At 40.0% G+C, this 24,763-nt stretch overlaps 1 protein-coding gene across 3 annotated transcripts in view; it reads right to left on the bottom strand.

Annotated features, from left to right (window-relative positions):
- The window catches only part of dennd1b (DENN/MADD domain containing 1B), a 278,033-nt gene that overhangs the window by 62,147 nt on the left and 191,123 nt on the right, over positions 1 to 24,763 (bottom strand). For all 3 annotated transcript variants that reach the window (XM_078561729.1, XM_078561730.1, XM_078561731.1), the window contains 3 exons: positions 21,285 to 21,330; positions 13,946 to 14,047; positions 822 to 947 (listed from right to left, as the gene is read on the bottom strand). In XM_078561729.1, coding sequence (XP_078417855.1) covers positions 822 to 947; positions 13,946 to 14,047; positions 21,285 to 21,330 — 274 coding nt within the window. The remainder of the gene's footprint in view (positions 1 to 821; positions 948 to 13,945; positions 14,048 to 21,284; positions 21,331 to 24,763) is intronic.

The raw sequence follows: 24,763 nt of genomic DNA, 5'->3' as shown, positions 1-24,763 counted from the left end.
TGGTGAAGCTGTAACACAGGACTACTTGAATGCCAAACAGCATAAGCACCAAGCGATAGACAGAGCTAAGCGATTCCACAACCAACGGATCAGGTCTCAGCTCTGCAGTCCAAGCATTACCATCACTGAATCCCCCACTTTCAACATCCTGGGAGTTACTATTGGCCGGAAACTGAACTGAACTAACCATATAAATACTGTGACTACAAGAGCAGGTCAGAGGCTAGGAATCCTGCATCGAGTAACTCACCTCCTGACTCCTCAAAGCCTGTCCACCATCTACAAGGCACAAGTCAGAAGTGTGATGGAATAGTCCCCACTTGCCTGGATGAGTGCAGTTCCAACAACACTCAAGAAGCTTGACACCATCCAGGACAAAGCAGCCTGCTTGATTGGCACCCCATCCACAAAAATTCACTCCCTCCACCACTGACGCACACAGGTAGCAGTGTGTACCATTTACAAGATGCATTGCAGGAACTTGCCAAGCCTCCTTAGACAGCATCTTCTAAACTCATGACCACTACCACCTAGAAGGACAAGGGCAGCAGATAAATGGGAACACCGCCACCCGGAAGTTCCCCTTCAAGTCACTCACCATCCTCACCTGGAACTATATCACTGTTCCTTCACTGTTGCTGGGTCAAAATCCTGGAACTCCCTCCCTAACAGCACTGTGGGTGTACCTACACCACATGGACTGCAGCGATTCAAGAAGGCAGCTCACCGCCACCTTCTCAAGGGCAATTACGGATGGACAATAAATGCTGGCCAAGCCAGCAATGCCCACATCCCATGAATGACTAACAAAAAATACTTACAGGTTTATATCGCAGTGCATCCCTATAGGAGCCAAATAGTGCTGCTTGTGCCTTAAGAAAAGCCCTTGCTACTCCATCACCAGTAGCTGTTGACTGCTTCTTCAATTTGTATTTCAAGGATGCAACCTGTACAAAGAAGGGAAATATTGCATTAACATTTCTTTAAGAGAAAAAACTTCTAAAATTTACACGAAACAAAGATGGTATCGGTGTGCAAGCTCTTATCCTTTTCTGAGTGCCTGCTTTCAGTGAATATAAACAAACAGCACATGGTTGACAAGAACATACCAAAGGTAAACATTGAGAGAGCTTTCTTAAGACTTTGAGTCCAATTGACTTACACTGTATGTTTTGTGAGCTAAAGAACTTGTCAGCCATTTGCTGGAGTTATACAACATGCGCCATCATGTCTAGAATGTAGTAAAGCATTAAGATGTCCAGACCAAATGAAAACTTCTTAAGTAGCTCTTTTCATCAAATGCTATTTCTTACTGATAGATGCACTACACTGCCTAAATTGCTTAGAGTAAGAATAGCTCCAGAAATAGAACGTTTTCTTCAAAAAGCCTCAAAAATTATTCAGACCACAGTAAAGTAGAAATCAAATGGAGTTCAGTTAATTGCAAGAAACACCTGCTGCATAATAAAATGCGACCAAATTTTCACTAAGAAAATATCATTAGGCATTATATTTCATAATTTTTTAACATGCAATTTATGGTACATGGGACAAAAGCGCCAACAGTCTCAAATACATGGGAAGAGTAATGAGAAAATATATCTATTGTTGTTAAAATATTGAATGCAATTTCCTTTCCTGCTTCAATAATGATTGCTGTCTAATTACTCATTATAGTTCTTTTAATAAAGATAAGCAGCTCAGTACAAGGCATCAGAGAAAACCAAACTCTACAGGTGATAAACCTTTACAGCAGTGACATTTTTCAGTGTAAAGTCACAGTTACTGTGATCTGATCAAAGAAATGGACCCCCATAGGGTCCAATTATAGCCATATTTTTATGGAAAAATCATTGAGTTATGATGTTCATAATCTATGCAGAAAGGACTTTACAATATAGGTCTTTTCCCAATAGCTGTGATCTTTTCAATTTACATCAAGGCTTGATAGCTACAGATGAAAGTCTGGAAATCCAATTCATTTAGTGCTCTGACTGCATGTACCAAGGCTCATTAAGTTTTTTTCAATTAACTTCAGCACAGGTTGTGAAGTACATAATCCATATTGCCGTGATGAGAAAGGTTAAAGAACATACAAATTCACTGAAATCTCTCTGCTCTTTTAATTGACACAACACTATGGCTTCATTCTGCAAACCATCAAGCAATGAAATATCAATATTCTCAGTCTGATCAATTGGTGCAACAAAACAATGCCTGTGCACAAGGGCAGATTCCATGAACACTACCAACTGGGATAAGGCTTTTTTTAAAAAAAGGACAAAGTTTGGTAAAGTATCCTGGAAGAAACTTCTGAGATTCACCATCGGAGGAGTCTAACAACTTAATTGGAAACGTGCTGACTGGAAAACTTATAAATTGCATCCCAAAGGCAAGGTGCAGAATTTTGGAATACTCAGAAAATACTGCTTATTCTACCTAAGAACTTCCCAATGACAAAAGAATACTTCTTCAGACAGAACTGCCACAGATCTATCAATGCCACATTATAAGTGGCAATGATCATTTTGCAGCAAATTACATTTAAAATCTGTCATATTAAATCTCATTTTTTCACATCCACTTACTTCATCTTTTTAAAAACAAGTTACAAGCTGTCCTATTGAAATAAACATGGGAAAGAAAACAAGGGCAAATTGTCGAGATGATACTGTGTTTAAACCTCAACATTTGAACATCATAACATGATAATCAGCAGCCTTTACTTGGGGTAAAGTGCCCAGTTGGTTGGTGTTTTTTGGTTTGTGTCTCCTCTGACTATTATGTAGAAAGGCAGGCAAGACAGCACTTGCCTCTGAACCTCTGTCGCCACCAGAAATAGGCGTACAATAGCAACTTTAGGATTTTCCTCTTTAGTGAGCACAACAGCATAATTTCCAAATCAGAACGTCCTAGACAAAAAAATGTTAACAACTTCTTGTCCTTTTAACCAAGTTTACCAAAAGAATCGGGGGCAAGATGTATGCCTTTTGGATCTGGGACAATTAAAATGATTTTGTTTTGTTCTGATTTCTCTGGTGTTTAGGGTAAAACCTGTTTTTTGGAAACAATTATAAACAGAGATGTCAAATGACAATATCTGTCATAATTTCCATAGTGTTTTAATTATGAGGTTTATAAGATTGTTATGCTTTGGGACTGTATCTTTAAGGTAAACATGAAGGGTGTCATGTGACCTGTTCTAAATCTGCCTGACAGCAACCTTGAGTGGTTTGATTGTGAGAGATTAGAGCTGACCCAGACTGAATTACTGGGAAGAAGCTACAATATATTTGTACGTGAAGACAATGGGAGCAGCCTGTGCTAACAGTGGATAAACAGAGTCTCCTAAAACCAAGAAAGGTGTGGAGAATTTCAGGTTGTAAACAGTTGTGCGTTAAACTGTCAATTTACTTCCAAGATAAAAAGAGTTGGAGTCTCAAGGATAGGGAATCAACATTTCTACCTCGATACAAGGCACGCATGATTCGCGTGGACATGAAGATGGGCTTTGAGAAGGGAATGGTATAAGATAGTGCTATCAAACAATACTTCTCAGCAATAATCTGCTCACTGCCCCTCAGTTTGGGTTCAGGCAGATCCACTGGGGCATAGTGTTATTGTCCCTGGACTAGTAATCCAGAGATCCAGGGTAATGCTCTGGGGGCCCAGGTTCGAATCCCAGAATGGAAGATAGTGAAGTTTGAATTGAATAAAAAAATTCTGGAATTAAAAGTCGAATGATGACCATGATTGTTGTAATAAAAAAACCCCATCTGGTTCACTAATGTTCTTTAGGGAAGGCAATCTGCTGTTCTTACCTAGTCTGGCCTACATGTGACTCCAGACCCATGGCAATGTGGTTGACTCTTAAATGTCCTCTGAAGTGGCCTTTCAGTTCCTGAAGAGGAATTAGGGATGGGCAATAAATGCTGGCCTAGCCAGCTATGCCCTCCCATCCCATGAATGAATGAAAAAAAACTCCGCTCCGACCTCATTGTAGCCTTGGTCCAAAGATGAATAAAAGAGCTGAGCTCAAGAGTTGAGGTGATAGTGACTGCCCTTGACATCCAGGCAGCATTTGACCAACTGTGGCATCAAGGATCACTAGCAAATCTTAAGTTAAAGGGAATCAGGGGGAAAACTCACCATTGGTTGAAATCATACCTAGCACAAAAGCAGATGGTTGTGGTTGTTGGAGGTCAATCACCTCAGTTCCAGGACATCACTGCAGGAGTTCCTCAGGGTAGTGTCCTAGGCCCAACCATCTTCAGCTGCTTCATCAATGACCTTCCTCCCATCATAAGGTAAGAAGTGGGATGTTCGCTGATGTTTGCACAATATTCAGCACCATTCGCAACTCCTCAGCTACTGAAACAATTTGTGTCCATATGCGGCAAGACCCAGACAACATTTTGACTTTGGCTGATAATTAGCAAGTAACATTCGTGCCAGACAAGTGCGAAGTGCCAGGCAATGACCATCTCCAACAGGACAGAATCTAACCATCTCCCCTTGACTTTCAACAGTATTACCATCGTTGAACCTCCCACTATCAACATACTGAACTGGACTAGCCATATAAATACTGTGGCTACAAGAGCAGGTTAGAGGCTAGGAATTCTGTGGCGGGTAATTCACCTCCTCACTCCCCAAAGCCTGTCCACTCCCTAAAAGGCACAAATCAGGAGTGTGATGGAATACTCTCCACTTGCCTGGGTGAGTGCAGTTCCAACAACATTCGAGAAGCAGAACACCATCCAGGACAAAGCAGCCTGCTTGATTGGCACCCCATCCACCATCTTAAAAATTCACTCCCTCCACCAGTGATGCACAGTGGCAGCACTGTATACCACCTACAAAGTGCAGTGGAGCAACTCACCAAGGCTCCTTCGACACCACCTTCCAAACCCACAACCTCTACTACTGGAAGGACAAGGGCAGCAGATCCTGGGAACCATCATCACCAGCAAGTTCCCCTACAAGCCACACAACATCTTGATTTTGAACTTTATCACCATTCTCCCATTGTCACTGGGTCAAAATCCTAGAACTCCTTTCCTAACAGCAGTATGGATGTACCTACAACATATGGACCACAGCGGTTCAACAAGTCAGCTCACCATAACCTTCTCAAGGGCAATTTGGAATAGGCAATAAGTGCTGGTCTAGCCAGCAACGTCCACATCCTGTGAAAAAACTTAAAAGAAGACATCCCTGAAAATTCTTAGACAAGGTTAGTCTGCCAGGATCTGGGAAAGGAGAGCTGCTGTAGGCAGCAAGACACTGTGGTTCACCGTGCAGAAATGCAGGTGGGAGCTCCTGCTCAGACTGAAAAGACTGAATTCATAAGGGGTTAAAGCGAAGCTGGAAAATCTGCCTAGCTTGTGCTTGAGGAAGAATCTCCAATGGGGAAAAAACCTCACTGTGAAAGACAGTTCCAAGATTAAAAGTTCCCAGGGCTGAGAAAGGAAGTGAACAGAAGCAAACCCTTGGATGCTAGGAATCACCTTGGACTGGTTCCGGGAGAATGGAATGGCTACTTAAAAGGACAGTGTAAAGCATATCTAGGAAGTGTGTTTTCAGTTGTGCACAAAGAAAAGGGGAATGTTCTGTTTTGTAGTTTAAAGTAGAAGTTGCCTACAAAGATAGTGTTTAGTTAATGGTGCTTTTTATCTTTTTTTTTTACAGTAAAAATCTTAAAACCTGAAATCGTATTGCGTCATCCTTTCTTAACTGGAAGATTGAATTTTTTAAAAACCCCAAATAGACTTCCTCCACATTATTTCTCTGAATTTTAGGGACGATTTCCTTAAGTGAGATTTCTTTAATTAATTACGCAAACTTACTTTCCTCAACAAAGAAAATTCCAGGAGTTGCTTCCCGGAATCTACCTTTGAATTCCTGGACAAACCTGCTGGAGGATGTTATTGATGGTAAGGTGACCAAGGCCTGGACCTAAATATTCAAGGGTGCTTGACATTTTGGAAATACAAGAAGCTAGGAAAAGTTGGAGGAGTAGCTCTGTTAATTAAGGATGACATTGTTACAGTAATGAGAGATGACTTTAGTTCAGAAGATCAAGATGTAGAATCAGTTTGGGTAGAGATAAAAATAGCAAAGCTAAGAAATCGTGTGTGGGAGTCATTTATAGGCCTCCTAACAGTAGCTACACTGTAGGACAGAGTATACAGGGAGAAATAATAGTGGTTTGTAAGAAAGGTTCTGCAGTAGCCATGGATAATTTTAATTGTACAAGTTCTATGAATCAGATTGGCAAAGGTAATCTGGAAGGTGATTCCTAGAGTATATTTGGGACTTTTTTTAAAAAAAAGAGTAATACATTCTAGTATCAACTAGGGAGCAGGCTTTTCTAGACATGGTAATGCACAATGAGACAGGATTAATTAATGACTTCATAGTAAAGGAGCCTCCAGGCAACAGTGATCATAAAATGATAGAATTTCACATTTAGTTTGAGGGTGAGGAATGTGGGTCTAAGAGCAGTGTCTTTAACTTAATTAAAGGCAATTACACGGATATGGGGACAGAGTTGGCTGAAGTGAACTGGGAAAATAGGTTAAAGGCAGGACAGTAGAGAAGCAGTAGCAAACATTTAAGGAGATATTTCATAACTCTCAGCAATGATATATTCCATTGAGAAAGAAAGACTAGGAGAAGGATGCACTGCCCGTGGTTAACTTAAGGGAGTTAAGGATGGTATTAAATGGAAAGAAACACAGTACAATTCTGCAAATATTAGTGGTAAATCAGAAGATTGGACATAATTTGGAACCCAGTAAAGAATTACTAAAAAAATAATGAAGGAGAAATTAGAGTTGGAGAGAAAGAATATAAAATGAACAACAAGAGTTTCTACAAATATTTAAAAAGGAAAAGAGTAACTAAAGTGAGTGTTGTCCCTTAGAGGATGAGACTGGGGAATTAATAATGGGACATAAGGAAATGGTAGAATCGTTAAACAGGTATTTATGTCTGTGTTTACTGTCATAAAAGAAGTTACTGCGGAGATGGTAGATGCATTGGTTGTGATCTTCTAAAATTCCCTAGATTCTGGAAGGATCCAAGTGGATTGGAAAATTGCTAATGTAACACTCTATTCAAGAAAGGTGGGAGACAGAAAGCAGGTAATTATAGTCCAGCTAGCCTAACATCTGTTACTGTGAAAATGCTAGAATCCATCATTAAGGAGGACATATAGAAAATCATAATGTGATCAGGCAGAGTCAGGATGGTTTTGTGAAAGGGAAATCATGTTTGGCTAATTTATTAGAGTTCTTAGAGGAAGTAACAAGCAAGGTGGATAAATGGAAACCTGTAGATGTGATATCCTTGGATTTCCAAAAGGCATTCGATAAAGCACCACATCGAAGGTTACTACAAAAAATAAGATCTTAAGGTTTAGAGGGTAACATATTAGCATGGATAAAGGACTGGTTAGCTACTGGGAAGCAGAGGGAAGGGATAAATGAGTCATTTTCAGGTTGGAAAACTGTTACTAGTGGAGTGCCACAGGGATCAGTGCTGGGGCCTCAACTATTTACAATCTATATCAATGACTTGGAAGACGGTATGAGAGCTAAATTTGCTGATGACAGAAAGATAGGTAGGAAAGTAACACGTCAAGAGGTTAGAGTCTACAAGGGGATTTAGATAGGTTAAATGAGTGGGACAATAATTAGCAGATGGAACTTAATGTGAGAAAATGTGAACTTGTCCACTTTGGCAGCAAGCTAAGCTGTATATTATTTTAATGGAGAGAGACTGCAGAATTCGGGTAGAAAGAGATCTAGGTGTCCTGGTATACAAATCACAAAAAGTTAGCATGTAGGTGCAGCAAGAGATTAAGAAGACACATGAAGCATTGCCATTCATTGCAAGGGGAATTGAGTATAAAAGTAAGAAAGTGTTGCTGCAGCTGTACAGGGCCTTGGTGAGATCAAAGCTGGAGTACTGTGTACAGTTTTGGTCTCCTTACTTAAGGAAGGATATAACTGCATTAGTTCAGCAAAGATTCACTCGACTGATTCCTGGGATGAAAGGGTTATTTTATGAGGAAAGGTGAGAACGTTGGACCTATATCCACTGGAGTTTAGAAGAATGAAAGGTGAACTTATTGAAACATATAAAATCCTGAGGAAACTTGATAGGCTGGATGCTGAGAAGATGTTTTCCCTTGTGGGGGAGTCTCAAACTAGGGGACACAGTTTAAAAATTTGGGGTTTCCCATTTAAGACTGAGATGAGGAGAATTTTTTTCCCCTGAGGGTCATTAGTCTGTGGAATTCACATTCCACTGCTCTGTGGAAGAAAGATTTTGATCATACTGCTAATTTTTAGGGTCCTATGTTGGCTTGAAGTAACATTTTAGATTGTACTTTAGCCACCTTGTTCAGTTTGAATTTCTGTTAGACAATTAACAGTTAAGGCAGCCTGAGAACTAAAGGCAATTGCTTGCGAGGAATTATTCTTGATGAACCAAATGACTTTAAAGGTGCAAAAAGGTCTGGGTCTACGCTGTTGCACTTGTTTTAATTACACTCTGCACAATGCAAGGCCGCTTTATCAGAATAAGCAAAAGGTTTGAACTCAGCAGCTTGAACTTATCTTTGAACAAGATATATTTTAATTAGGATTTTGCTTACTAAATGCCTTTATTTGGTTACCATAATTGTAGGACAGGACACCTATACTTCATGAAGTTATCATGAAGATATCTTGCTCGGAATCACTGCTAACATTTGTTCTTAATTTCCTTAAGTATTCATGGGAATACGTTAGCGTTTTATATGAATTGTCTACAACAATTCGTATTATTGATAAGGGGATGTAACATTGTTTGGACAACTGCTCTGTATTTACAAGAACGTGTCACTTGTTCACAGTGGAATGTCATTCCTGGGGCCCAAATAAGAGATGGACATTTGTCTCTGCCCTACATTGCTCTGGTTACAGAAGTGGGGTGGCATCAGATGACCTCTACCCTAATTTTGGGTTCTATATGATATGAAAAGAAATCCAGAACTTTATTCTTTTGCTATTTTAAAAAATTACTTTCTGCTGAACCAAACAAGGTAGCCGCTACATGTCACCTGACCACAAGGTTGGTCTTTGTCTGAGAGCTACACCCCAGAAGTTACAAGAACAAAATAATTATTTTCTCAGCTTCTGGAATCTCATACCTCATTGCGCAGATCCCTTATAATCACAAAAGACCAGGAAACTCGCACATCAGAACTCATCATGCCTATAGGGTTGCTAACAGACTCATATTACACCTGGGACTGTCCAAGCTCATTTCAAAGGGGAACCAAAGGCAGCAGGATGAGCAGCATAATGAGCATCTGATAAGGTCACCTTGCTAGCAGAGGCAGTGGGTCCAACTAGACATCCAAACACCAGGCCCTCAATATGGATGGTAACTCTTTCAAAAACTAATGACTGGGACAATATCAGTCCTGAAGTCAAAGCCAGTTGGATAAACATCTCTTTTAAAGTCACTGTGGAGAAAGAAGGCCACATGACTCAAGTGATAATTTTGAAATCTGTATATGCCTTTGAGAACTGAGAAATCCTCAGACTGCTATTTTAACATCAAATGGAAAGGTCACCAGCAGCCTGGCTGAGTAAGCAGTCGGTCACCACTTCTCAACTCCATGACGCCTGCTTGATTTTAAAAGTCTCTGATCAATGTCTACCAAGTGCTGTAAGCACGGAAAGCCCATCGTGCTGCTGTATCATTTGATTCAAGGATTTACATATTGTTATCTCCAATTAGAAACTCATTGGAATTGAACCTCGTCACAAACACCCTCTGGACTTTGACTTTTCGGACCCTGGAAATCACATGAATTAATATTCATTTGTCATTTGTGGTTCTTGTAAAGTCCTTTTTCTATCCTGCGTGCGTGCGTGTTGCACACGCACGTGTTCATGTGTTCGGAGTGGGAAGTTGTGGACACTCCTCTCCCAGGTTATTTGAATGTGAAATAAACTAACCTTGAGTTAATCGTAACAAGAGTTTGCTGTGGATTATTAGTAAATTGGATCATGCAAGCCAAGAGATTGGGAAACCAGGCCACCGCATATTTTAAAAAGTAGCTCAACACACCTTCCACTTATGGGCAGGTGGTAAGAGGAAATAGGTATAGTTTGCCTGTTTTTCTGCTGTCCGCAACACTAAGCCAATCAAAAGAGGTAACTCAGACTATTTCCTGATAAGGGAAGAGGAACAGTCAGAATTAAGGATACAAGTTGAAAATTCAGAATTCATTGGCACAGTTTTACCACTACTTCTGTGGTGTAATTCTTCTGTGACTCAGTTCAACATTATTTCAGGAACAGAAAAAGAAAGGCATCACCTGTGTTGGGAGAATTCAAGGAATCCTAGAGCCTTGAGAGATAAGAAACTTTGACACTGTTTTCACTGCTTTTGTTAAGTATATATAACAACTTGCTGAATAAATTCTACTTGATTCATAAATACTGGTCATTCATACCTCGTTAGGTTATGCACAACCGAGGACCCCTTGTTATAAATTGAGAATTAGGAACTTAGATATTTTAAGTAAAAGTATAGCTCAAAAACTTACAGAGGCCGGGTCATTGAATTTATTCAATGCTGAGTTAGATAGATTTTTGATCAACAAGGGACTCAAGGGTTATGGGGGGGACGGACAGGAAAGCGGAGTTGAGGCCACAATCAGATCAGCCATGATCTTAACGAATGGCAGAGCTGGCCCAAGCAGCCGAATAGTCTACTCCTGCTCCTAATTCTTATGCTCTTGTGTTATTGCTATTATTCAAGTTGATCTGTATATGAAGACAACAGCCATACCACTGCAACGGCTTAGCTTCTGAGTGATATTATCTGTGTTTGTCTGTGCTCACTTCTAAATCAAAGAGATACTGAAGCAGTACAGTTTGGGTAATTTAGTTACGTATAAACATGACAAAATTATGTTGACCCACATGGTACATTGAGGATATTTTCATCTGACCCAGCTTGCCATTATCTTTCACTGTTTTTTACAGAAGAACTGTCACCTTGTCTGCACCACAGCTTTTGTGTTGCATTTAGTTTATAGATGGAAATCCCTGTTGAGTTTACTCATTGTCAGCTCTGCTTAGATTGGGGAGAGACGTCTACTCAGAGTCATGAGTTTCTGCTGGGTGACCAAACAGGCCGATTCTTGACCCACATCTTTGAGCACATATGGGGCGGCGGGATTTCCTTTTCCTCCCAAATCCATAGGATGAGTGCACGGGGTCTTGCTGTGAGCAAAAGCCCACCAGCCTCGAAGACCTCAGCTGGAATACCATTGGGGAAACAAGCTTTGTTGTTTTTCAACCATTTGATTGCTTATTGTAGCTCTCCCATCGATGGTGGTTCACTCATTGGAGACAGAGTTTACTACATGCTGTGTTCATTATAGAACTTTTTCTTATCCACCTGGCACAGAGATTTTAACCTATCCCAGATTATTTCACAATATTTTAGACAACGTTGGGAGTTGGGGTGCTGTGGGGGGCGTGCGAGGAAGGTGGGGGGTAGGTGGGCTACTTGGAATCTTGGTGCACCTGAACTTCACCAAACTGGAAGTGAAGTCCTTGCAGATATTCTAAGTGATGTGGATTCACATTTGAAAAGCTTTGAAGTACTTACGCCAGAGTATGCGACAGACAACATGTCGGGATGAATGCTGAAAAGTTGCTTCCTCTTCTAACTGATATCCCTTAAAAACATGCTCAGTGTAATCATTCTCCACCTCTTTGCTGAAAATATGCAGACTCAATTGATTTCTATGAAGCTAAATCGGATAGGACACCGAGTAACAGCCGTACATACTATTCATTTATACTACTATACATACTATTCATTTCAATGGGTTTAAAAAGGGGAAGATTACGGAGTTTTTACAACTTTGTGATCGTTTTGGTGAAATTGCTGATGAGTGAATCCTTGATACATACCACCACCTAATTCAGCAATCACTACAGGTAAAACTGCCAAGGCAGAAGACCTTTGCTTAATGGAAAGTATCAAAACATGCAACACACCAGTGGCAAGAATAAGTAGGTTTGTATTTCGAATACCCCAACAATCATTCGTTAAGTAATCAAAACAAATAGTCATGAATTATACTGGAACCAAACTATTTATCTTCAAGTTGCCATGGCCACAGCCTGTTCCCTGTAGAGAGGCCACAGCAGTGGCTGATAAAAGCTACCAACTAAGGGGATATGCAGTGGTACAAGCAAGGAAGATAGAAAAGCTTGAAACTAACAGGGCATTTCCAACAATTCATTTGTACATGGATTCATTCTGCAGATTGTAATATTAGGTTTAAGAACAAGACATGTGCTTTGTAATTCAGGATTATTAATACAATTAAAATCTAACAAAAAATTTGAATTGTACATTATTAATCGACATGAGCACCGCTGTATTCAGCAAGAAGGTAAATAAACAAGTTGCTGGAGGCCAAATGCACGAATTATGTTTCCATCTGGAAATCCAGAGTATTTTCCAAAGTGGTATCACTACTAACAAAACTAACATTTCTAATAGTCAATAACTCTTAAATATTATGTGTGAATATCTGACAAGAGACCATTATTAAGATGACAGCATACACCATAGCAGAGCGTCTACTTGAAAACAGTTCAGTAATTCAGGACAACTGTGACCCACTGACCTTTATGACAACTGAGACCAATACAAAAACTGACCTAATAATAGACTCCATATGGACTGAAATCCTTGTGACATAAACTCACATGTAACTAAACATATCTTGTAGCAGCTTTACGCAAATCAACAGGAGCCCCACTCGTAATATTTTTACAATTACCTTTTCTGCCAGTGGGGGTGGGGTAAAGAGGGCAAAAAGCAAAGGGAAACCCAATGTAATCAAAACATTGAACATAAATTATACTGGCTGATTGCAAAGTTACACGAAATTGTAGGGAAAGCAACATGGCGGATACTCGGAAATGGACATGTCACATTTTGTACAAGTTTTGGTCACATATTGCTTGCCGTTCGCTTAAATTAAAACATGGAATACTAAGCACCCTGAAGCATTATAAACCCGGAAAAGCAATGCAAGATCAAAGCAGAGGAGCAACTGACACCTCATTTATCAGACTTGATTGGCAAAAATGAAGCCTCTATATTTTAACCATCTTTTCCTATTTAGAGCAGTATACTTCTTTGGCAAGTTGAAACTGTCATTTGCTTCCTAAACAGAACGCTAAGTAATAGAGAGAGTAGTCAGTTTTAAAACAAATAATGTGTTTTCACTGAAAATGGTTGTCAGGAGATAAGAAAATTAAAATGAACCGGAAAACTAATAATTCACGGAAACAAATGTTTCAGAATACTGGAGATCAAAGGATCAATTTTGTGACCCCAACTGTAAAAGTATTTCTTATTATATTGACCGGTGCCATCTGAACATTAATTAAAGGAAAAAGAGCTGGCAGGTGGCAGGGAAACAGGAGCTGATAATTGGCCCCCTTCTTCTCACTGCCTTCACAACTCAACTCATTCTTCAGCAAGAAATGCCACAAGGCAGACAGAAATGCATACTTTGTAATTTAATGATTAAGTATAAGATGAAGAGACTTACATTTTAAAAAAGCTACAGTTAATGAATGCAGATATCTTTCGAATCATGAGCTTCATTTACAATTGGCTGCACTATTCAAAACCTCTCTTCAGCCACAGTCAAAATCTTGAAAATAATTCTGCTCTCATACAAGTCAATTTGCAGCTCCTGATTTTCACAAAAAAAGAGCAGACTTGGTACTACTCAACCCAACCCCTCACATCTTCCAATTTGTGATTACAAAAGAAAAAGGCTTCATCATGACAAAGAGCTAATGAAATTGAAATAGAGCATAGTACCATTTTGACTTACCACTTCACTAGGCAGGTTGTGAAGGTCATCAAATGGTGTTTCCAGTGTGTTTGTATCTACATTTAATATGATCACATCTTCTAAAGCTTTATTCTTCACCTTCTGTTGGAAGAAAAGAGAAAATTTGCTCGGCATTGCTGTAAATATTATTTCAATTATTTTAACAAAAGGCCTGTGGTCTTCGGGTTGTGAAAGGAAAAATTGTACTTTCACAATTGCTATATTATCAGCCAGCAGTGTTCTCCCAGAGGGGAGCAGTTCCAGCAACTGAGCACTTATATGGAGATTGCCTGTCCATACTCAGGTGCTTCGTGGCAGTAGTACTGCTGTTACGGGTTGCTGTGTACAGCCAAGAGGATAAAGTCACTTCCACATAGATAAAAAAGCTTCAAATACTCATCACCCCCTAAGTGTTGGGTTAATGATATCATACATGCCAACTATATTCTGCAGTGAAACAGGCAACATTTGGGCTGAAGACAGGTTTACATATTTGATGCTTAGCTCCAATTTATACGTTCAAGAGGTGGTTACCCATTCCCACTGATTAAAAAGGCATAATAGAAAGGTTTAGGAAGATGAAGCAAAAAAAAACACAGGTCCAGGCTCTGGCAATTTCCATCCACAGTGCCCGGTGAGCCGGCTGAGATTGCAAATCCACTCATTGAGCTGTGGTACTGCTCCTGTGGGTTGCTGTACAAAGTCAAAGGGGTTAGGTCATGTTTCTTTCCACATTGAAATGAGCAGGTATTTATCAGCTAAAAGCATGAATCAAAGCCAGGTAAGTGGAATTGAGGTGCTGATTAGCCATAATATAATTAAATGGCGGAATATGTTCAAGTCTTTGAACAGCCTATATCCAATGACGCCTTCAGGAATTCATTGCAATCAAATAAGCCCTCATTGGATGCCTTCTAATTCTATGAGGTGCTTACAGATCTGATGGATGAAGGTGAGACAATTAATTTAACCATATGGATTTCAGGAAGGCATGTGACACTCTCCTACATAGCACACTGAGTAGCAGGGTTAAACAAAAACTGGGCTGAACTATTCGTGGCTGAAAGGTTGAAAGCAAAGGGCAGAGATGCATTTGAAGACATCAGAATAGAAATGTGTTACCGTGAAGTCCTACAAGGGGTCAGGACCAGGACCGTTGTTGTCTATAACTTTTATAAATGGCCTGGAGGACAGGGTAGTATCCAAGTTTGCAGTTAATACCACTTTAGTGGCTTATGGTGCTAACCAATATGCGATGATTCAAAAGAATCTACACAAATTGCAACAAAAGAGTAGCAGATGGAATTCAATGCGGGTACGGGAAAAATCAAGAGCTCAAACACTAGAAAAGTGATCTGGATTGTTAGGTGGATTCCTCAATGAAAGCATCAGTTCAGTGTTTTGGGGGAGATGAGGGAAGAAAGTAAATAAAATGGGTTGTATAATTAAGGATGTTGAAGTAGGTATCTTGGTGAGGTTGCAACCAAAGTACTGTTCTGGGTCTCTATATTACAGGGAAGTTGCACGATCATGAGATGAAGTCCAGAGGAGATTGAAGACACTAATTCTTAAATATAAAATATCCTAAATACTAGTGGTTATGGTACCAGATAAGTAACCCAGGCATTATGAGTTCAAATGCCACCATAACAAACTGAGAAAGTGGCTGGCACCAGAACAACTGGCCATGAAAGCTATGAGATTCTTGTAAAAACTCAACTGGTTCACTAACTTTTACCTGTCACCTCCAGTTGCCCTGAGAATGGGCAATATATGGTGCTTTGTCAGTGTCACCCACATCCTAAGAATGAATAAAGATAGTGGGCCAAAATAAGAGGAAAGCTTGCCCACGCTGGGGCTTTGACCTCCAAAGTGGATGACCATCTTCAAAATATTCACGGGCACAGAAAATGTGATTTTTATCAAAGTTCTTCTATTGGGTACAAAGTCCAAAGGCTAGGGGGAACAGTTTAAAGTTGAAGTTGTGAAAGGAAATCAGGGAATTGAGTTAATTTCTTCCATTGTGGAACAGATTACTGGCAGGGGTGGTGGAACAGAAAACCATGGTAGATTTTTAATAGGAAAAGGACTGGATGAATTTCTGTTCCAAAGGGATAAATGATAGTAAGGTTCCTGATGGGAGCATGTGGAAGGGTGGGGGGTTATGAATAAAACACAAGTACATTAATGAATAAAATTCCAAAAATTTTGGACGGCATAGCGTAGGTGAGAACAAACAATAAATGGCCATGGTTTTAATCGCAACTACTGATGTCACTTATCAAGAAAAAGTGATCAAGGAGCGAGGGCAAGGGCAACAATGTGAAGAACTTGTGAAGGGTATTTGCGAAAAAATACACAGCAAAAAATATAATTACACAAGAATCCTAAATCAGCTGTGAGAATGGGGAACAGGTGTTGGAACGTTTAAACATGTTAAGAAAACACAACACGATGGCCATGGCTATCTGTCTTAGTCCTTTAAAATCCTTTCTTTTGAGAGCTTAGCACAAGCATCTCTCACAAGGGAAGAGAAAAGAGAGAACCACCTGTGCCTCAGCATTGTTCTGATAGCTACGAAATTGCAAGGAAAACTCTCTGTCTAGTAGGAAGCTTTAAGTGGATCTTGATCATTAAGTGTCAGTGCTCTAGAAACAACTTTGCACCTCCAGCTTTTTTCCTATGTTCTTTTTATTTACCTTGTAAAGAAAACTAAATACTTTTGACTGCTTGTCTGAATCATTTCAATAAAGAAAATACTTAATTTTCCAGCCACAGAAGGATCTACAGAAGGTTGTGAAATGATATATGTTATTTATTGCCAATCACATCATACTGACATAAAAGCAAAATACTGCGGATGCAGGAAATCTGAAATTAAAACAGAAAATGCTGGAAGTACTCAGCAGGTCTGGCAGCATCTGTGGAGAGGGAAAGAGAGTTAATGTTCTGAGTTTTCGCCTCGCGTCCGTATGAAGAAGAGTCATACAGACTCGAGGTGTGAACTCGAAACGTTAACTCTGTTTCCCTCTCCACAGATGCTGTCGGACATTCTGAGTATTTCCGGCATTTTCTGTTTTTATGTCAAATCATACTGACTCTGAGGGGAGCATCATTTGTGGAGATATGTGAGACTCATTTGCTTCACTTTTGTCAATATTCTCCTAAAAATTATTTTTATGGATCTTTGTTTCTAAAAATTGGTGAAGCCTCTGACTGTAAGACCATAAGACGTAGGAGCCGAAGTAGGGCATCCGGCCCATCAAGTCTGCTCCACCATTTAATGAGATCATGGCTGATCTGATAATTCTCAACTCCATTTCCCTGCCTTTTCCCCATAATCCTTGATTCCCTTACTGATTAAAAATCTGTCTATCTCAGCCTTGAATATACTTAACGACCCAACCTCTATCGCCCTCTGTGGTAAAGAATTCCACAGGTCCACTACCCTCTTACAGGAGAAATTCCTCCTCATCTCTATCTTAAATTGACAACCCCTTAGTCTGAGATTATGCCCTCTGGTCCTAAACTCTCCCACAAGGGGGAACAACCTCTCTGCATCTACCCTGTCAAGCCCCCCTAAGAATCTTATATGTTCTAATATGGTTGCCTCTCATTCTTCTAAACTCCAATGAGTACAGGCCCAACCTACTCAACCTCTCCTCATAAGAAAATCCCTCCCATACCTGGGATCAACCTAGTGAACCTTCTCTGGACTGCCTCAAATGCCAGTATATCTTTCCTTAGATAAGGGGACCAAAATGGGTCAGGGTATTCCAGGTCTGTGTATGTATGTCAACTAATGCAGGAAAAGTTAAAACTAGGGTATACATCTTAACTAAGTGCCTGAAACTTTGAAAACGTAATTAAATCATACCTTTCAGGAAAAATCTGAATAAAAAGAGCTTTGAAAACATTCAGAACATAGCAATGCCCACTTTGTTGTAGATACAGCATATAAACATGGGGCTGCATCTTCCGGTCGGTGAGCAGGGGGTGGGGCCCACTTGCCGACGCATTAAATGACGGGGGGGCTGGCGGGGACACCGGGCGGGCGTCCCGACATCATCCCACATCATTTACATTCTCAGGTTGGTGTGCGCGGAGCAGAGTTGGCTGCTCGCCCGACATCCTGTCAACGGCCATTTAAGGCCATTAATTAAGTAATTGAGGTAATCAATGGACCTTAAGGTTGACGGGCAGGCCGGGAGCCCAGGCGGGCTTCTGAAAAAACAGGAAACCTCATCGATGGGTGGGATGAGATTTCATGAGGGATTTTAAATGTTTACAAAATGTTGAAATAAAAGAAATTGACATGTTCCCCCCATGTGACACAGAATTATTTTTTCAACACTTCTAAAAAAGTTTGAAGCTCCCAGCGATCTCTCTGAGGCAGCACTTTGTCTCAGGGAGATCTGTGCGCTCTTTCGTGTCCATGCGCGAAAGAGTGCACTCCCGGCTCAGGGAATCTCCCCCCATCCCCACCACCCCCGCTTGTACAGGGAGCGCACAGCGCTTCTGAGCGGACGTCTCGCTGGAGGGGCCTTAATTGGCCCACCCACGTAAAATGGCGGCACGCCCCCAATCGGCGGTGCCAATCGGAAACCCGCCCACCCACGCCTGCCCCCACACAACCCCCACAATGGGGGGGGCAAACTGTTGCCCATGAAGTTTGTTGTGTTAACAACAGTAAAATCTACATCCTGGAATTTTCTCTGCATTTGTGGCTAGATATGCACTATCTGGGTGCAAACAAATTACATGGCTTAAAAGGCCATAGTGTTTTGGGCAAAACTACAATGCACACAAGTCTCCTTGTCTTTTTACGTCCATCGATCAAGCATTTTGCCCTAATGAATCCTTACCCACTAAACTGGCTACCCCATTGACTCTCAAATGCCACCATCCTCCAATTGCACTTGTTCAGGAAGCGGGGTCTCTTAACATTGCCACCAGGTTTTCAGGCACAGTAGGAAACAAAGTCATTCTACTAGTCTTTTAATTGCGCTTTTTTTGAGCGTTTAAAAGAATATTATCCTTAATGAGACCTGCTCTGTATTATGTTTCTTTTAATCCAGTTTTAAGTACAAGTCACATTAAAAATTGAAAAGTTTCCCCGGTTGCAGGTTCTTAAACACGCTGTGCCTAATGCGCATCAATGATGGTTAAATGAGTTGAAACTTCTGATTTTAGGGCTGTAAACATGCAGGTTCGGCATTTCATTTGGCCTCGCTAGTTTAAATTGCATGTACGCCAATTAGTGCCCATTTTGAATTTGGGCATATTGGATGTTTTTTTATTTATTCGGCATATTGTATGTTTTTTTTAATTTTTTCGTTCACAGGATGCAGATGTTGCTGGCTAGACCAGCATTTACTGCCCATCCCTAATTGCCCTTGAGAAAGTGATGGAGAGCTGCCTTCTTGAACCGCTGCAGCCACGTGTTATAGGAACACCCGCAGTGCTGTTAGGCCTAGGTCCGATGCCGGGTGGTCCTTTTAGTTTCATTCCTTTTAGACTTTGTAGCAGCTCGATACAACTGAATAGCTTGCTCGGCCATTTCAGGGGCAATTCAAGAGTCTGGAGTCACGTGTAGGCCAAACTGGGTAAGGACGGCAGATTTCCTTCCCTAAAGGATACTAGTGAACCAGATGGGTTTTTACGAAAATCAATAATGGTTTCCAAGTCACCATTAATGAGATTAGCTTTTAATTTCCGGTTGATTAATTGAATTTAAATTCCATCAGTTGCCATGGCAGGATTTGAACCCATATCCCCAAAGCTTTAGCCTGGGCCTCTGAATTATTAAACCAGTAACATTACCACTACGCCACTGGCTCCCCTAGAGGATCGACATCAGCAGAATGGGTGCAGGTTCAGACATGACTTGCAGGTTGCGCTCAATGAGTAAACTCCAGGTCAACTAATGTTTGCCCTAAATACAGTACAGACAATGCTGAGAATAATGCGCAGCTCTTTCAGGGTCTCCGCATGGCTCACACTACACCAGCTTGCTTTTAACCTAAGAGGTCCATGTGAATATTTACTGGCAAGGCTGCAGCGTAAGGAGTACAGAGTTAAAATCACTCCAAATTTTAGTTTACGGAACATAAACACGGTCACCTTATTGCATGTAGGTGTGAAAGGAGAATTTTTTTAAAAACAGAGTTTAAATCTTCAATATGTTTGCAGCAAATATTATGCTCTCAACTCTTCTCAGCGAAATACAGCATTTTTCTTTGTACTCAGCAAGATGTGGAATGTCAGTGGTTGGAAATTGGAATTCCTCACATTTCAGGCATCCAGTGTCAGCAGCAGGTCAGGTACAGCACAGCCAGATGCAGAGTAAGTTTCCCATTATTCTCATGTAATGGTATGCCTCAGCCCCAGCCTCAGAACAATATACCTTGCTACACCAACATGACAACTTTTTTTCCTATTTCCTACATCATCCATCCTGGTTCATGCCCACTAGTAAACAAGACTGCCAAATATATTTCACATGGATCCCTAAAAGCAACAGAGAGAGGAAACTGGGCTGGATTTGTACCTCTTCTAAGAAGTGAAAGGCCAGTGCCTAAAGCACCATACCACCCAATTCCCTAGTGCAATATTTATAGAGCGAACACAACTTCAGCAATGAAAAAATATACAGCATCAAGAAGATGGTTTTATTCCTTTATGTATAGCATGATTGTTTTGTTTGCCATTTGACTCTGGACAACATAAATCATGAAGGTTATTCTGCAACCTAAGAGTTAAATATTATTTCTGGGTTCATTTTTCTAAACTTCATGTGAACAATTAGAGATTGATTGATAACATTGTCTTCATAGCTAAACTATTATAGGCAGAGACCAACTCTTCACACATTCTTTGTGTACCATTCTACCCACAGAGATCTTATAATGAAACTCAAAGGACTCCAGGAAACATTCTGCTGAAGGACAGCCCCTCATCTTACCATGAGGCAGTGCGTTTGCAAACTGTACAGTGGGTCACTGTCTTGAAAATCTAAAAGTCAAGACATTCAGCAAAATGGTTAATTATCGAATAGCAAACCCCGTTTAGTGCAAAGTTGCTTTCTCTAATTTAAATATTTTCTCCATTTTCTCAAATATCTTGAGAACAGTCCTATGATTCATACCTTTTCCATCCATTAACAGTATTTATTAAGCATGTTTTCAACTTTTGTAACTTAAGACTGCAACATTATTGATGGCACTGTGACTCTGACATTTAGTCAACATGCACTTTCTGCCCTTTAAGCCACGTAATAAGATCTCTGTGCTACAAGCCAGCGCAGGTTACTAAAAATAGCAAAAAATGTTCAACTTACATCCATTAAGCTCAGGTGGACTCCAACCAGATAGGGCATGGGGGCACTGGAATAAAAAACAAAACAAACTTGATATGTCAAAGGAAGTATTTATGATCAGGACACAATGACTGAAAATCAAGGACAAGACTGCTTGTGAAGCAATGCTCTGCAATGCAAACAACATATTCACACTTAAAACCCAGAGCTTCTCAACTCTAACATGCCATCATGGGAAAACAAGTGGAAGATGCTTCTGCGCAGGAAATGAGGGATAATCATAGTGGGAGGCAAAAAGGAATCACCTTTACACTGCTTTTGTACTACCTGCCGACTAGATCAAACAAAGCAACTGGCGCTGTACACAAAAATGGAGAGCATTTAAAAACAAACATAGGATGCAACATATTTCAAAATAAACTAATTATTTAACCATATTTCAAAATAAACTAATTATTTAAACATATTTCAAAATAAACTAATTATTTAAACAGGATATGCTTGCAGTGCATTAAGAATTCAAGTGTTATTTATCTCAGAATTGCTTCATGTACAAAATATTTATCAGCCGGAGGCTTATACATGTAACAGTGCAAGCCAAAGTCGTGCACGCACAGCCACACTTTGATCAAATGGAAAAAATTGGTAAATTATGAAGTAATGTTTCTTTGGCACGCAAATTACAATTGAGATGGGCAACTGTTAACAAGGCCTGCTTTTGCTGAAGGATTTTATTTGTTAATTATGTGATTTCCTGTAGCAATTACTGTCCTTACATTATGCAGAGCAGGAAAGTTAAGTGACAAATAATTGCTCCCATTTCACGAAACCAGGCTTGTGGAAATACTGCCACTGTTATGCGTTATCCCATAAACAGTAACCCCGCTGTAATAAACTGAATTCAAAAACTGCATCTGGGCAAGGACTACCAAGTGATAAATTTAATATTAGATTTTGGACTCCCATCACAATAATGCACATACTGGGCTGACAACTCCCTACATACCTACAGCATGATAGGTGACTTCTGAAACAATGCTGTCTATTATTAAAGATTAGCATTAGCAGTTGCCCATCTTTGAGTGAAGGATGGACATTTCAAGCACAAATTTCAGGCAGCTAAATTATTAACATATTGTTCATTACAAAATGTGGGAAAGTGCTTATGACTGTTTTCATAGCTCAATATGGTAGACGGAAAAAGGCGCAAAAATTAGCCTGTTCTTGCAGCTCTTTCTGTTCTTTCCAGTATCAGTTCTTTAGTGCAGGAAATAGGTTTCACAGAAGCTAACTTGGATTTTTATGAATGGTTCAATTGTTTCTCCCCTTCCACCATACCCCCACTATTTACAGCACACACAATGTAGTCTCTAGCCAATAACATTTTAATCTCAATTTCTGAATAGTCATGACTAGCTTAATTTGTGTAAACAGCAACATAAACCCTGCCAGAAATGTAATCCCCAGAACACTCCACCAGTCCCCAGTGAATTTGGAAGACTGGCATATAATTCTGTGCTGTAACAATTCTGTGATTCTGTGTATGTATTCTACCAATGAAACACAATAACTTCATTATGTATTTATATATGCAATTTAATACTTTTAAGTCTGATCTTGATATTTTTAATCCTTTTGTGATACATCTACTGCATCAACAAGCTTACCATAAATGGGCAAACTGACAACACAAATACAGTTATTATTGTGCTTTTAAGTAATATAAATGTACATAATCTTATTTTGCGACAGGATTAATATCCTTCAGCACAGTAAATTTTAAAATACATTTTTTTTAAGTTTTGTGAAATCCAGCAGTCTGGTCTTAAACCTCATGTACATGGTAGACAAAAATCAGTTTAGTTCACTTAAATTAAAAGAAATCTTCCACAGCAATTCTAACATGCTTTGTGTCCCTAAGCATATTTGACGGTATTCAATTATAATCTGACGCATGCTGTATTATACAAAAGGCAGAAACATTTGCCAATTCAAATCATTTTGATCTTCAGATAAGACAACACTGATCAGAAAGTGTGTTTATATATTCCACAATAAAAAACAAAGACAATAAATTCACACCCTCTACATGAGACATTGTAATTCTGAACAGCTGGAAATTCAGTAAAAAAAATCAATTTAGCAGCTGTTACATTTAAAATGAAATATTTTTAAATTGGCACATAACATCAATCTTACCTATAAAGCAGTAGATTTCTCAACAGAGGATTAGATATTAGCTGTCTGGTAATTGTAACAATTGTTTCACCATTTGTTGTATTTTCATCAAAGCATGAAGGTACACCAAGTATTCCACACAATAAAACTAGTGTGACTAAGAAAAAGTTAGTTCTCAAGGTCCAATATTGAAAATATGTTAAACAAGGATTTCAAAACCAATGCCAAATATAAAACAAGCAAATGGCATTCCATATTATTATTGAACTATTACATTCAACAGAAAACAATTAATCAAAATTCAGCAGTGCCCCAAAGGAGACAATCCTGGATAAATGTTAGCATCAGATACCCTAGACCCAATGCAGCTCCCCCATTCAAGCGTTCAGCGTAGGTACCAATGTGTCTTGGTCATTACTGATTGTTTTACTAAGCTGACTATGACTTAACCTATGAAAGACCAGACAACAGCTACCACTGCCAAGGCTCTGTCGCAATAGGTGTATCCAGTGCTATGACTACTCACTCCGGCTACACTCATGCCAAAGAGCTCCTTTCAAACTATATACACTTTTGCTGAATTGTCCATGCATGGCACTGCTAAAAGCTATACCACTTATTATCCTTGTGGGAATGGTAAGTGCAAACAGACTTTGCTCACCATATTGGCAAGCCTTGGAAGCTCAACAATGCAGTGCTGGATAGAGGATCCCCTTCACTGCACTACTGATGTTACTGCTATAATTTGGAGTTTGGGCATCAACATTATGATGGGCTAGTCCTTGGATTCCTTGACAGTTAGCTGGTTGCAGCGGCACCACCAGCTGCTGCAATACACTCAGAACAGAAAGGGAGCAAGCTGAAGGCTAAAATTGCATATTCAGTAAGGCAGCTTGAACTATCCCTGTGTTGTCAAATGATTGCGTACTATCTTCAACAGGGGGAGCATTGAGAATCCATAACGTATGCAGGAGTAAGGCAGTAAAACCCAGGTTTGTTGTACCAGCAGTCATGAAACAGGCAAAGTAGGTGTTAGCACATAAGTAAGTTGTGCATCAAAAGGCTGCACAGTCGTTTACATTTTCACTCCACAAGTCAACACCACAGATGCAGTGGTGTACACAAGAGAGGGGCGCTCCAGTAACCCTTCCAAGTGGCCGTCGCAGGTTTCTCAGCCTGAACCTATTCATTGGATACAGTGAATGAGTTCAGAATGTACAGTCTACAAGTCATTGGAACTGGCGTGGGATGAGCTACAGATATTACAAAAGAGACACCTCAAAGCGAAGGTGTTTTCTCCAAATCAGCACAAGCTGGGCACC

Source organism: Cetorhinus maximus, chromosome 17, assembly GCF_964194155.1.
Source record: "Cetorhinus maximus chromosome 17, sCetMax3.hap1.1, whole genome shotgun sequence".
NCBI classification, from domain to species: domain Eukaryota; kingdom Metazoa; phylum Chordata; class Chondrichthyes; order Lamniformes; family Cetorhinidae; genus Cetorhinus; species Cetorhinus maximus.
The sequence above is the reverse complement of the archived record's forward strand: the minus strand, read 5'-3'. Positions and strand labels throughout refer to the sequence as shown.